The following is a 14,402-nucleotide window of genomic DNA, read 5'->3' on the forward strand; positions in this document are numbered from 1 at the left end:
ACAGTAATGTTATATGTTATTATAAAATAACTTTATTACCTTGTTTTTGCAACATGGAAACATTTTGCTTATTTTAAAGAAATGAATGATTTACCTGATTTACACAATCTTAATAAAAAATAAACATTATTAAAGACAAACATCAACGATGGACATGTGCGTTTAATTTTTCAAAAAATAGCACAATTTATACAGAGTGAAAACAAATGAAACTCACAGATACACACAATTACACACACACACACAATTACACACACACACACACACACACACACACACACACACACACAATCCATGAGAAACTGATCAACAGCTCATGCAAAAATAAAACATTTAACAAACTTTTTTCAAAGACTGAAAAAGGAATCAAATACAATAGGCAATAAAAATCATTTACAGTGTAAGAGGAATTAAATGATAAAATAATGTGTAAAAAAAAACAGTGACGCGTCCATTGTGTGTGTGTGTGTGTGTGTGTGTGTGTGTGTGTGTGTGTGTGTGATTGCTAATTCACCTAGTCATCACTAGGTCACCTAGACTTAAATTTGTGTGTATTTGTTTTCATAATTCTTCCATATTTTTTCCCACGGTCCAATTATCATAAAAAAATTCAGTTGATCTTTTTCTTGTTTCTTTTTGTTCTGCTTTGAGACATCTTTAACATGCTGAAACAGTGAACTGATCACATTTGTTGATCTGTTTGTTGATTATCTCAGTGTTTGGTAGGTAAAAGATTCTGTTTTTTTTTTTCATTTTCATTCAGAAGAGCATGTAAAATATCAACGGCAGGATGTACATCAGCGGCTCCACAGTAACCACGGTAACGGAACCTAAACAACAAGACAAATGCAGATAAACACTGTTAGTGAAATCAGTGTACGATACATACAATATAAATAGAGGACATCGAAACACTGCCTTTCCCTCGTTCCTTATCCAAGTCCCTGAAATGTTCAGCTATATCACCGATATTACAGAGCTGATGTAAAGAGCAGGGTCAGGAGGTGTGTTCAGGTCTCACATGCTAGATAATAATGCTGTAAATATCATTCATGTAACGTGAACTCTTTTTTTCTACATTGCATTTGACACAGTTAAGGCACTTAAAGCTCTGACCAACACTACATGGCACTGTTTGACACCAAATTTTATAATTCATGAAAAACTGGTGTAAGAAATTACAGATTTTTTGCACACAGATTCCACTCCAACATGTCAGAAACACATGTCATAAAAAACATTTTATTTGTATTTTAAGGTTATACGTATAGAACTCTAAATGAATAACCTAGATTAATTAGTTAGTATCGGAGGATACGTTGGCCATAATTAACATCTGGTCATCCGGCTAGACGACAACGTGTGACCCAGCCATTTGGGAGACACTCAATTCTTAGACTCAATACACATTTAAAGTGAAACCTCATTAAACTACGAACAGTAAAAGCAGTACTGTATAAAATGCTTGAGCACAATTTGTTCTTCTTGACTCTGATGAACCCGATGAAGCACTTCATGTATTCTGTCACTGCTATGCATGAATAAACTTCATTTTCATTAAGATATTCAGCATTATTATTTTATTTTCTTACACTAGCCAGCACTTAATATTATATTTTATTGCCAAAATGTTTATAGACAATGTTTATTTCATGTTTGTAGAAATCACTTTATTAGAATAGGTTCATTCTGGTGTGCTTAAAGTTGGCAGATCAAAACCCTTTCTGAGTTGGGGACGTGTGTTGACTTGAGCCACACCAGCGACTTGAGCCACACCAGCGACTTGAGCCACACCACAGACTTGAGCCACACGAGCGACTTGAGTCACACCACAGACTTGAGCCACACCACAAACTTGAGCCACACCACAGACTTGAGCCACTCACAGGTAGATTGTGATTGTAAGAGATGTACAGATTAGAGAGGAGACACAGGCAGTAGGGAAGATGCAGTACAGATCTGGACCATGCACACGTTAAAGGGTTACAGCTTGATTTAAATTTTTAAACACATTTAAAATAGTCATAATTAATTAATGCAAACCCTGAAATATGAAATTTATAAAAATATAACAGACAATATTACCATAAAAGACTTTATGGATTATATGTATAAATATATATATATATATATATATATATATATATATATATATATATATATATATAAATCACATTTCAGTAGTGAGGACTTTATGAGATTCTTCACTGATAAAATCGAAAATATCAGGAATAAAATAGGTGACGCTCAACATATGAGAGCAACCAGTGACACAATCTCACCTAAGGCTTTACACAGCTTTACAAGTACAGGACAGGAAGAGTTAGATAAACTTATTACTACAGCTAAATCAACAACATGTTCACTAGACCCCATCCCAACTAAACTAATGAAAGAAGTGTTACATAAAGCTGGTGAGCCTCTTCTTAATATCATTAACTCCTCGTTATCTTTAGGTTATGTCCCAAAGTTTTTTAAGTTGGCAGTTATTAGGCCACTCATCAAAAAACCTAACTTGGACCCTAATGAACTATCAAATTACAGACCTCTCTCACACCTCCCGTTTATGTCTAAAATACTTGAAAAGGTTGTGTCTGTTCAACTGAGCTCCTTCTTACAGGAGAGCAACATCCTTGAAGAGTTTCAGTCAGGTTTCAGGCCCCATCATAGCACAGAAACTGCACTTGTTAAAGTTACAAACGACTTGTTCTTAGCTTCGGACCAAGACTGTATGTCACTATTAGTTCTACTTGACCTTAGTGCTGCATTCGACACTATAGATCACAACATCCTTCTAGATCGCTTACAATATTACACAGGTATTCATGGTCAGGCTTTAAGCTGGTTTAGATCCTACCTGTCTGACCGATACCATTTTGTAGAATTAAATGGTGAATCCTCCAGTTTACTACCAGTTAATTATGGGGTCCCTCAAGGATCAGTTCTAGGACCTCTGCTTTTCTCTATATACATGCTTCCATTAGGGAACATTATTAGAAGACATGGGATTAGTTTCCATTGTTATGCTGATGACACACAGTTATATATCTCATCAAAACCAGATGAAATAGCCACAGTGTCCAAATTAACTCAGTGCCTTAGAGAGATAAAAGACTGGATGAGCTGCAACTTTCTATTGTTAAACTCCGATAAGACAGAAATACTACTCATAGGTCCAAAAACCAGTGCACAGAAACTCTCACAACTTAACTCCCATTTAGAGGGATGTACTGTTACAAGTAGCTCGACAGTGAAAGACCTCGGTGTTTATTAGACAGTAACTTGTCTTTTAAAAATCATATCGCCCATACTACCAAAACAGCCTTCTTCCACCTTAGAAACATTGCCAAGCTGAGAAACATCCTGTCTGTATCTGATGCTGAGAAGCTAGTTCATGCCTTCATGACCTCTAGACTGGACTATTGTAATGCATTACTAGGTGGTTGTCCTGCATCTTTAATAAATAGGTTACAGTTAGTCCAAAATGCAGCTGCCAGAGTTCTCACTAGGACAAGAAAGTATGACCTTTAACCCCAATGTTATCATCTCTACACTGGCTACCTGTTAAGTATAGAATTGACTACAAACTGCTGCTACTTACGTACAAGGCTCTTAATGGTTTAGCTCCCATGTATCTAACTAGTCTTCTAACACGTTACAATCCTTCACGCTCTCTGACATCACAAAACTCAGGACTTCTGCTAGTTCCCAGAATATCTAAGTCTACTAAAGGTGGTAGAGCGTTTTCTTATTTAGCTCCCAAACTTTGGAATAGTCTTCCTGATAGTGTTCGGGGCTCAGACACACTTTCCCAGTTTAAATGTAGATTAAAAACTCATCTCTTTAGTCAGGCGTACACATAATACATCCCATAATATCGCACCAGTACATCAGACCTGCACATTTTTATGAACAGCAGATATGTTAATCCCTTTCCACTGCTTCTCTCTTTGTACCCATCCCGAGGCATCCAGACACTGTACCAGCTCCCAACGTCCTCTGTGGGACGAAGCCTTTGGACGTCCACTGAGCCGAGGCCGACTCTAAGAATCCTGAGACATCTCCAGTTAGACTCTGTGGTACTCAGAAGATCAGAAGTCCATGATCCTCACACCAATACAACATTTAACTGACTGTATATTACAATCACACCCCCAGTGTCACCCATATGAGGATGAGGTTCCCCCTTGAGTCCGGTTCCTCTCAAGGTTTCTTCCTTTACCAATTTAAGGCAGTTTTTCCTTGCCACTGCTGCCTGAGTCACCTCAGACTTGCTCATAGGGGAATAAATACATACACACTGTGAACTATATACATCTAATAATAATCTAGAATTTTTATTCTGTTAATTCTTATTACTTTTATTATTCGTTAATTCCTTTATCATTAATTATGTTTACCTTCTGCTCTGTGTTTATGTTCTGTAAAGCTGCTTTGAGACAATGTCTATTGTAAAAAGTGCTATACAAATAAACTTGTATTGAAACTTGAATTGAATATGGAGTAAATGGATCTAAACGTCCTTACAGTAGGTGTGTACATGCAGGCAGGCTACATACTGTACTGTAAGGACGTTGAAGCAAGTAGCACTTAGGTATAAGAGTATAAGCAGAAATGTTCTATGCAAATTGTTTCTCTGGATGTCTTTTCTTTTTTACTCTTGTCCTTATTTAGCTACAGCATTTTCTGTGGAAACCAGTAATACCAACGTATCCTGAAGCTGATTTAAACATATATTTAATAAACACATTTTTTGCCACCTCCACTTTGTGATGTTCAGGTACAACCACTGCTGTGCATTACAGATGAAACTCCATAATAAGTTCTTATAAATTGTTCTGTTATTATCAGCGGTGGATCAGCAGACAACTGTACCAGACAAAATGGGTAACAAAAGACACCTTAAAAGGACATTATACAAAAACTTTTCTACAGTACGTCAGTTTGGAATTTCTTGAAACACACAAACAATTCAGTTTTTCATCGTTTATAAGCAAACATAAGTCCAGTGACAAGAAGACGAAACATGAAGTAATATTAGAAGAAGGTACAAAACTGTAACTAATTATTTTATATTTATAGAGAAACAAGTGGAAGAGGGATTAGTGCCACCGTGTAGAGTTCAGCAGTCTGACAACATGAAGCTGTTCTTTAGCCTGCTGCTGTGATGGGCAAAGCTCCTGTGGTGATCTACAGATGGAGGAGAAGAGAAGAGTCCAGGGTTCAGGTAAAAGATCTCCCTGATGATGACTCTCACCCTCTATGGGCAATGTGTGTATAAATGCCCTTGGTTTAATAGTCATTGGGACTTACATACAGGGATCTAAATCTACATGTGGGCTCCTCTGAATGTATTGGACTGTACATCGAAGACATTTGTGTTTGACATCAAATCATAAATATGAGACTTTTATTTCCTGATATTTAAATCTAAATGTCTTAAACACCTTTAAATACGACCCCTATAATTGCAGACCAGACGAATTTTAAATTTTAAAAGTAAATTAAATAAAGGTGGTTTTAGTTTCTGTCCAGTCTTGAGTTACAAACCTTTCACTTTTCCCCTGATGAAGTCCTGTGTTGAGTGTCACTGTGTTTTGGACCATTAACGTGGTGCATGATGAAGCTCGTCCTAGACTGGATGTGCTTCTCTGTGTCAGACAAAATGTTCAGTAGATGTTGATGTCACTGACTGTTGTAGTTTTTCTTCACAGCTCTGCCAATGTTTCTTACATGAACTGCTCTTGTTTTTCTTGGCCTGTTCTACTCGTTTTCAGGACATTATAGATGGTTGTATTGGTTATGCCCGATGCTTTTTAGTGCCTCTGATAGATTTTTCCTCTTTTCTCAGCTTGAAAATGTTTAGTTTTTCTCTCACAGACAGCTCTGTGGTGTTCATGCTGGTTTATCACTTCTAACAACAAACAAAGTCTTCACAGACCAAGAATAGACATTCATAGTGATTTAATTAATTATTTAAACAGTCTATTTAACCACCAAGAAACAACAACTGAAAAACTGATGGGTTCAAACAATAGGTGCCAAGTTCTGAGGTGTTTAAACAGGTCTAGATGTAAATATCAGAGAATCAAATATCCATTTCTGATCTATCATCTCATATCCTTAGTCTTAAACACAAATGTGAACTGTAGTTAAAATGAAATAGAATACAACTAAGTATATTCTTACACCATAAAGGCATTGTGCTTTTATATTTCAAAGCACTACATACAATACATACTGCATTACAGTACATACTCCCACAGGTGTGTGTTCACTGCTGTGTGTGTGTGTGTGTGTGTGTATATGTGTGTTCACTGCTGTGTGCATGTGTGTGTGTGTGTGTGTGTGTGTGTGTTCACTGCTGTGTGTGTGTGTTCACTGCTGTGTGTGTGTGCACTGCTGTGTGTGTGTGTGTGTGTGTTCACTGCTGTGTGTGTGTGTGTGTGTTCACTGCTGTGTGTGTGTGTGTGTGTGTTCACTGCTGTGTGTGTGTGTGTGTTCACTGCTGTGTGTGTGTGTTCACTGCTGTGTGTGTGTGTGTTCACTGCTGTGTGTGTGTGTGTTCACTGCTGTGTGTGTGTGTGTGTTCACTGCTGTGTGTGTGTGTGTGTTCACTGCTGTGTGTGTGTGTGTGTTCACTGCTGTGTGTGTGTGTGTGTGTGTGCACTTTGGATGGGTTAAATGCGGAGAACAAGTCCTGAGTATGGGTCGCCGTACTTGGCCGTATGTCACGTAACTATCACTATACAGTACAATGGCTGAGTCATTCCAGACGATGGTGTTTTATAACCCTAATTCAAATGTCCCAATGTGCTGATGAACTGAAAACATGGTAATAATCCTCTAATATGGTGAATCTTTAAGAATATTTAATACATAAAAAACAAACTATTAAAATAGCATCTTTGTTCACTATTGTTTTTGGATAAGACAATTCTGAGAGAGAAAATACACTTATAAAGGACCTGAGAAGGCAATCAGCACATTTACAACCAGTCACATCTGCTAATGCTGCTAAATCTTAGTTTGGTGTATAAGTGTAACATGTACAAGAAGAACGGAGAGAAAAAAGGTGGGAGAAAAATTGGGCCACCAAAATATTGTGTCAGCATCACGTATGAACAAGGCAGTGATGTTTTTGTAAAAGAAAAGGGATTAGTGCACCAGCTGACTGGATACAGGAACACAGTATGTGGAGTTTTATTCCATTATTCCGCTAAGTGCGACAACAACAAAGGTACCGTATCTAATGTCCCCTTTTTTTGAGGACAACATTTTACTGTTAAACTGTAAAAACCACGCACTAATGCATATCACTACCTTTAGGCCTACAATGCTCATGTTTTAGACATCCTGTCCTAGACGTCACTTTCACAGTACAACAAAAGGGTAAATCATACATACTGTATGCCATAATGGAAGCATGAGGAGTTTTGAACGTGGGGACATAGGACATAGGACCTGCACAAATCACAGGACAGTGAGGGAGCTGGGCAGAGTGGGGCAGAGAAACAGGTGATTACAGAGGAAGGGCAAAACCCCCTACAGGGTGCACTGAAAAAAGGAACAGAGTAAAATACAACTAATAAACATTGAGCAAATAGACAAGGAAGAAAGGGAAAGAAAAATTCAAAAAGTGTCTCAGAGATGCAAATTTGTAAAAGAAAAAATGTTGAAGTTTAGGGAGCTGATGAGCCGTTAGCAAGGTGAGCACAGGAAGTGGTGAAGAGAGGTCAAACAATGAAGCAACAGAAAGTAAGACTGATGAAATAGAAAGGAAAGACAAGATGGAAAGGTCAAATAATAGAGTCTTTCCCTGACATTTAAGGTTGCTAAAAAAGAAATAGGCAGAAATAGGCAAAGGAGAAGTGGAATGGCAAATGTGGAGGGGAGGGAGTTTATTACAAAGTCATGGGTCCAATATCAGTGACGACACGTTTTAACTGGGTGCAGGAGCAAACCAACAACTGTAAGTGCGATAGAAAAGGGAAGAGCATTCACTCTACAAACAGAATTGAAGAAAATCTATTTTACTTTCATAAATATTTATGCCCCCAACAATGGTTTCGAAAGAATACAACTTTTCCAAAAATTAAAAAGCATTGTGCAGCAAAAATGTCTCCATTCTAATTGGAATTAATTGGAACTGTACCATAAACTTTACAGCTGACAGAAACAAGGAAGACGCTCAAGCACAGTCAGCTTTGGTCAGTCAGTGTGGCCTGGTCTATGTGTGTGGGGGGGGGGGGGAATCCTGAGACCAAGCAATACACATGGGTTAAATCCACTGACGTGATGAGTCAAAGGTGAATGAGGATCCAAATGCAGTAAAGAGATCTAATGACAAAACAAGGAAACAGGTACACAGACAGGCAGGCAGGCAAAACAAGACCGAACACAGAGCTGACAGGAAACAGGAACAGAGACATAAACAGACAACATACTAAACTAAATAACGACTAACACCAGGGAAGTGGACAAACAGAGTAGCTATAGTGAACAAGAACCAATCACAAAGCGGAGACAATCAAAGACTAGGACAAAACACCTGGGGAGTGCAATTAATGTCCATGGTAACAAATAAGTGGGCGGGGCCAACAATTAACAGCAGGGAATGACAGCAGACAGAAACAAAGCAAAACACAGACAGACTCGTTACAGATATTAGCAGCAAGGAGAGATTTTATAAATCAGAAAAAGACAAAAACAGTTTTTATGGATAAGTTTTTAACACAACTTTATATCCTACAAGTTTTACAGCTCACCACATGACTACCTTAGACTTCATGCCTAAAACTAAAAAGAGTAGATTGTACTGGACTTTTAACACCAAATGATTTAGAATAAATGTTTTCACAAAAAAGGGTGATTTGGAATGAGTGGCAGAAGAGAAACTGTGTTAACAGCTTGGTTACATGGTAGGAGATGGGAAACAAATAGGAAATATACAGCACATATGTCAGAATTAATTAAAGGCTTTCATGAAGAACATGAAACAGAAATATTCCACATAGAAAGTAAGCTCTGAAAAAAAGATGCTGGAACAAAAAATTCACTCGAAAGTAAGAGAAAAGCCTTAAACGCTTTTCTACAAGAGCAGGCCATAGCAGTTTCCTTAGGATCATGTTTCTCCCGTATTAAAGACACAAACACACCTAGCAGTGTCTTATTCAACCTTCACAAGAACATAACTCATCAAAACCAAATGCCGCATCTCAAAAAGGAAGATGGCACAGTAACAATAGACCCAGCTGAAATAAGTGACGAAGCTAACTTTCTACACCAAACTCGCACAGTGAAGAGTCTTGTAGCTCTAACCACAGAGACAAGCTGCTTAAGAACCTGTCCACATTAACCATAGGACAGAAGAACAAACTGCACTAACCACTGCCGTCAACTAGCACCAGGACGAGCACCAGGAATAGTGTCAGGACTCAGCCCGGACTTTGGCCATGTGCCTTTTGTTTATGTTCTGTGTTCACGTGTCTGCCTCGCCCTTGTCTCTTTCTCCCTGCCTCTGCACACCTGGTCCTTATGGGTTTTAACTTTATGTACTGTATTTAACTGTGCCTCATCTTCGGTTTGTCGTGTCTGTGTTTCATGTTTTTTTTAGTTATTAAACCTGTTTTTCCTTTACGCTATCCTGCACTTAGTGACAAACAGACTGACTATCCAATGAATTTTACAAACACTTTTCGGTCTTTCAGGACTTCTAGGAGCAGACCTGTGCAACATCTTCAAGTGTAGCCCTTGACATTGAAAGGCTTCTAGGTAGCTGCACTACAGCAGTAATATCACTCGAGAAAAAAAGGACCCATAGCTCTGTTGTGTAGTGACTACAAATCTTGTCAAAATGTCAAGATAATATGTTTAAACTGTGTGTTCACACATTTATACACAAAAAACACTTTTATTCTGTTCGAATCACACGATAATGGGCAGTCCTAGTTTTCCTAGTTAGAGATGCCATTGATCACCAGAGACAGAGACACTGCTTATTGACAGAAAAAGTTAGTGAGTTTCTTCAGGAATGAGCAACACTGGACCCAAGCCCCTGTCCTCTACTTACCTCTACAGGACGGGGGCCAAAGCCTAATTGACATACCTTGTCGAGTCAAGACTTTCTGACTCCAGACGGCACAAAGATTCCTGTATGGTGAAGGTCCAGCATGGGTAGGCACGGCTTGTGCCCTACACCAATGGATACTAAACATGGAATATGATTGTGATGTGGCACACACAGTTTAAGTTAAATAAAGACCCAATAGAATTTGGCAAGTTCTTTATTTTGTTTGTTTTACTATTGAAGCAGTCACATGAAAGGTGCACATTCCATGTTGACTGCTAGTAACATCCAAAGTAAGGTAAAATCAATAAATGGTTGTATTAATGTGAATATTTGTCTTGCCGATTCAGGAAAGGCCTAAAAGGGAGTGACCCGCGAACAGGAAGCCAGTGTTATAGCATCCTGAAGGGGAGGAGTCATCTGATCAAGCATGCAAAGATTATAAATGTATTGTATGTAGAGATTTCAGTGATTTTGTTAAATGATAATGCCTTTGATTACAGGTAGACTTCATTTTGGGTGTGACTTGTAAAGTGTTAAGATCTAGAAACATAGTGTTGCTAACAGATGGAGTGTTATGATTGGCCCGTTTGAATCTGAAGGGAGGGGACCAGGATGATTAAAAGACAAAGGAAATGCTGCAGAGGGAGAGGGGGTGTTGGTTGGAACAGTAGCCAACAATTTAGTTATTCCCTTTTGTGTTTTGTTAAGTGTTGAGTTGTACTTTGAATAGTTTTTTTTTATTTGTTTATTTTTTGGTAAATTTTGATTTTTCAATGGAAATTTTGCTTTGGCTTCTTTCACACCTGTCTGAGAATGGTGGCTCATATAAATAAAAAGACACTTCACTGGATTTTTCGAGAGTTTTGCCATTTCTTTTGCTGCCAGTTTGCCACTGCACCGACCATCTTACCACAATGATAAGCACTTGTATGCACTGGATATAAGGGATATGGACTTAACAGCAATATCAAACTTTTCTGTCAGTTCTGTGAGCCTGGTCATCAGTCTTGAAAATCAGAAGAGATATTTTACAACCCTTTCCAAACCCAGAGGATGAGCCAATTCACTACAACCCAACTTTTCAGCTTCCCTCCACTTACTGCCGAAACTGTCTCTGTCAAGCTGGAATTACAAAATAAGAGACCTGAGGCAACAGCTGGAAGACAGCAGACATCTTACACCAGACAGGTACAAATGAGCTAATATGGAACTTTTAATATCTCTTTTCTTTGGTGCTCTTTCCCCTGTGAGTGTAAAACTCTGAAAGGAAAATGAGGGAAATTATTTTCCTTGGAGTTATCTCTTTTTAGGAAAAAAAAGGGAAAAAAATCTTTGTAAATAAAAGCATGTTTTAAAAGACAAGTCTCTCTCTCTCTCTCTCTCTCTCTCTCTCTCTCTCTCTGTTTTTCTTTTGTGTATTCATTTCTGTCCATGTGGTGGCGCTGTTGCTACATCACTCACCGGTCTCATGCTGCTGTCTGTTGGAGGCATTAGCAGTGTGTGGTGAGCCTGTGGCGAGGGTTGGTTGTGATGACGATAGAGGGTTTATGTGGCTTTTTCCCTGATCTGGTTCATTAGTGGCTCGTGCTGCACTCTTTAATGTCCAGCGGTTTTGGATATGAGACACGGCTTCCTCAGCAAGCATGCTGTCCCGTGGTGTCACACGAAGTGTCGCCTGCACTTTAAAGTCCTGTGTGTCATCAGAGTATAAATCTGACACCCGACACTCATATACACCTTCATCCGCCTTCCCCACCTGGGACAGGCTGAGCTTGTGGGAGATGGCATTCCCTTGCACACGCACCGTCTAAGATCAACACAACAAGAAACCAGTGTTAAATTCATCGTAAATTATTTCCACGCAACAAATGCAAGGAAACTGTTCAGTGTACTGTGTGTGTGTTTTAATGTGTTATTATTACAGTCACTATAAGTGAATCTAAGTTAGTTATAGCATATAATTAATAACAAAATTATTGATTCTATAAATGACTCTGCACAGTACTGTTGTACAGAGTGTGATGTATGGGAGCTGCATTTACATTCAGTACCCAAATGCCGGGTGTTTACGTGATGTCAGAAGGTTGTATTCAACATAAATATGCTAAATTGTAGATGTTTTCATGGTTACTATGGTAACCCTGATACCATATTTGATTAAACTGCCTCTTTAGTTACACTTACGCTGATCTTAGTGGCGTCTCTTGGAGTAACCTGTAACATAAACAACACAGTGTGAATCTGAAATACAGAATCATTCGACACAACACACACACAGTGTGTTACATTTAGCTTCATAAGCAAGCAGGCATGCTGTGTCCATATACAGTAGGTACTTTAGTACAGTGGAAACAGTTTATGACTAATGGGCTAAAGAGGTTCCTCACTACATTAAATAATTTATTAATTAACTACTACACTAGTGCATGACCAAAAAAATCCCAAACACAGATATTAATTAATCACATTACATTGTGTATTACCTTGGCTCGGTTGCCTGTGTGAGTGTCGTGTGTGTCCCGTGGAGTCGCCTCCTTTAGGTACCACCACTGAATCTCTAGAGCAAATGGAAACGCACCAACGGCACGAAACGCACACGGCATCTCCACGTCCTCACCCTCACACACACTCACATCTGTAGGCACTTCAGTGAAGGCAGCTATGACACACACACACACACACACACACACACACACACACACACACACACACACACATAAAAAAACAAACACACACACACACACACACACACACACACACACACACATACACACATAAAAAAAACAAACACACACAAACGTCAAGGCATCACTTCAAACATTATATATTTTTATTTTCATTTTAAGCAGTTCAGTCAGAACGTCTCTCTCTCTCTCTCTGTGTGTGTGTGTGTGTGTGTGTGTGTACACGATTACACGTTGTGAGTATTTGTAAATGTAAATATAACTATTTGTTACACGTTTTTTATAAATTAATTTCAGCAAAAACACTAAAAGCTACCATTAAAAGTGAGACACAACAGTTGTTGTTGTTGGTGTGTGTGTGTGTGTGTGTGTGTGTGTGTGTGTGTGTGTGTGTGTGTGTGTGTGTGTGTATACGCGCGCGCGCTCACCCTCCCCGTACAGCAGTAACGGTGTGTTAAGGATGAGACAGTAAAGCCTCCGCAGCTCCATTTTAACAAGCTCGCGCGCAGTTGTTTTTATTTCCTCATGCCGTTAATGCGCTTTGATCCTCGCGGTTTTTCATTCCGATTTAAATTCCAAACACTGATCATAAGATCCAAATAGGAGAGAAGTAACTGTGTGTGTGTGTGTGTGTGTGTGTGTGTGTGTGTTTGTGTGTGTGTGTGTGTGTGAGCTGGTAAAAAAAAAAAAAAAAAAAAAAAAAAACAACTCCGTAGTGAGCGAATATTCCCGTTTTTTCCGTTCGAGGGTCCGTTATTTCCCAGGTTACTTTATATCCGGTTGGAATCTTACTCCGCTGTGCTCGGCTTTATGTCCAACCATCACACACACAGACACACAGAAACTCAGAAAAACAGCACCACCGAATACCGAGCGCAAATCCGGAAAGACACGCGCGCGCTTCGCTGCTTGGGGATTTGCAATGCAGCGGCAGCAGTCCCGCGTCCCTGCGTCAGGAATCTCCGGTGCGCGCTCTCGGTGAGCTTTCCGAGCTCTCGCGCTCCTCCCTCTAAGAAATCTCCTTTAGACCTCAGCCTATTAGGAACGCGCGCGCTGACGCCAAACTGCAGCAAGAAACCCGAATCTTTCAGTCTTTATTTAGAGGCGTGTAAATTCTGACGCCAGATCTTCACCGGCTCCGTTAAACAAAATGGTTTTCCAAACAGCAAAGAAAATGTCATTCATGATTTATCGCTAAATGTCATTTTTCTTCCAACATAATTTGTTATTTGACTCTTACTATAATCAGCAAACCAATAACTCTTTTCTTAAAGTAAAAAAGAATACACAATTATAATCTGAGGACAAAAATTGTGTGGTTGAAACAGGCAGCAAACTTACCATTATAAGTACCAACTAAGCTGCGTTGTTATTGATGATTTATTGCTTTCCCATTTACAGCTATTAGTTAAAGCTTTAACTTCAGCAGCTGCCTGTGAGAAGTACTGAAAATTACAACTCATTAATTTACACAATTGACCATTTATTGTTGTGTGCCTTCACATGTCTCCAGCACATCAATGCTGTCGCTTCTCAATGACTTTACAGGTTTTAAAAAATACTCATTTGTTTTTTTCAGGAAATTAACATGGATTTACATCGAGGCAAATTTCATCACAACTAGAAGCTAATTCATTTCTATGTTT

The 14,402-nt window shown here is 38.9% G+C and overlaps 1 protein-coding gene across 3 annotated transcripts; it reads right to left on the minus strand.

The window, feature by feature from the left end:
* Positions 1–144: 144 nt before the first annotated feature.
* On the minus strand, positions 145–13,804 carry vstm2b (V-set and transmembrane domain containing 2B). Of its 3 annotated transcripts, none has more exons than XM_047816409.1 (5): positions 13,627–13,804; positions 12,556–12,731; positions 12,257–12,286; positions 11,534–11,879; positions 145–830 (listed from the first exon to the last, which is right to left on the minus strand). In XM_047816409.1, exons 2-5 carry the CDS (start codon positions 12,673–12,675, stop codon positions 760–762), a joined length of 567 nt encoding a protein of 188 aa, XP_047672365.1. In that variant the 5' UTR covers positions 12,676–12,731; positions 13,627–13,804; the 3' UTR covers positions 145–759. The 3 variants fall into 3 exon arrangements, with proteins under 3 accessions (XP_047672365.1, XP_027017928.2, XP_047672334.1); XM_027162127.2 differs by having other exon boundaries at positions 13,185–13,804; XM_047816378.1 differs by lacking the exon at positions 145–830 and adding an exon at positions 4,403–5,190 and having other exon boundaries at positions 13,185–13,804.
* Positions 13,805–14,402: the final 598 nt, after the last annotated feature.

This window comes from Tachysurus fulvidraco, chromosome 1 (assembly GCF_022655615.1).
Source record: "Tachysurus fulvidraco isolate hzauxx_2018 chromosome 1, HZAU_PFXX_2.0, whole genome shotgun sequence".
NCBI lineage: Eukaryota > Metazoa > Chordata > Actinopteri > Siluriformes > Bagridae > Tachysurus > Tachysurus fulvidraco.

Excerpts from the sequence above, each read along its gene's own strand:
- vstm2b (XM_027162127.2), bottom strand. The coding sequence starts at position 13,245 with ATGGAGCTGCGGAGGCTTTACTGTCTCATCCTTAACACACCGTTACTG. Across the intron at positions 11,880-12,256 it reads GAGACGCCACTAAGATCAGC|ACGGTGCGTGTGCAAGGGAA; the intron begins GTAAGTGTAACT and ends TGTTGATCTTAG. Across the intron at positions 831-11,533 it reads CAGACAGCAGCATGAGACCG|GTTCCGTTACCGTGGTTACT; the intron begins GTGAGTGATGTA and ends CTTGTTGTTTAG.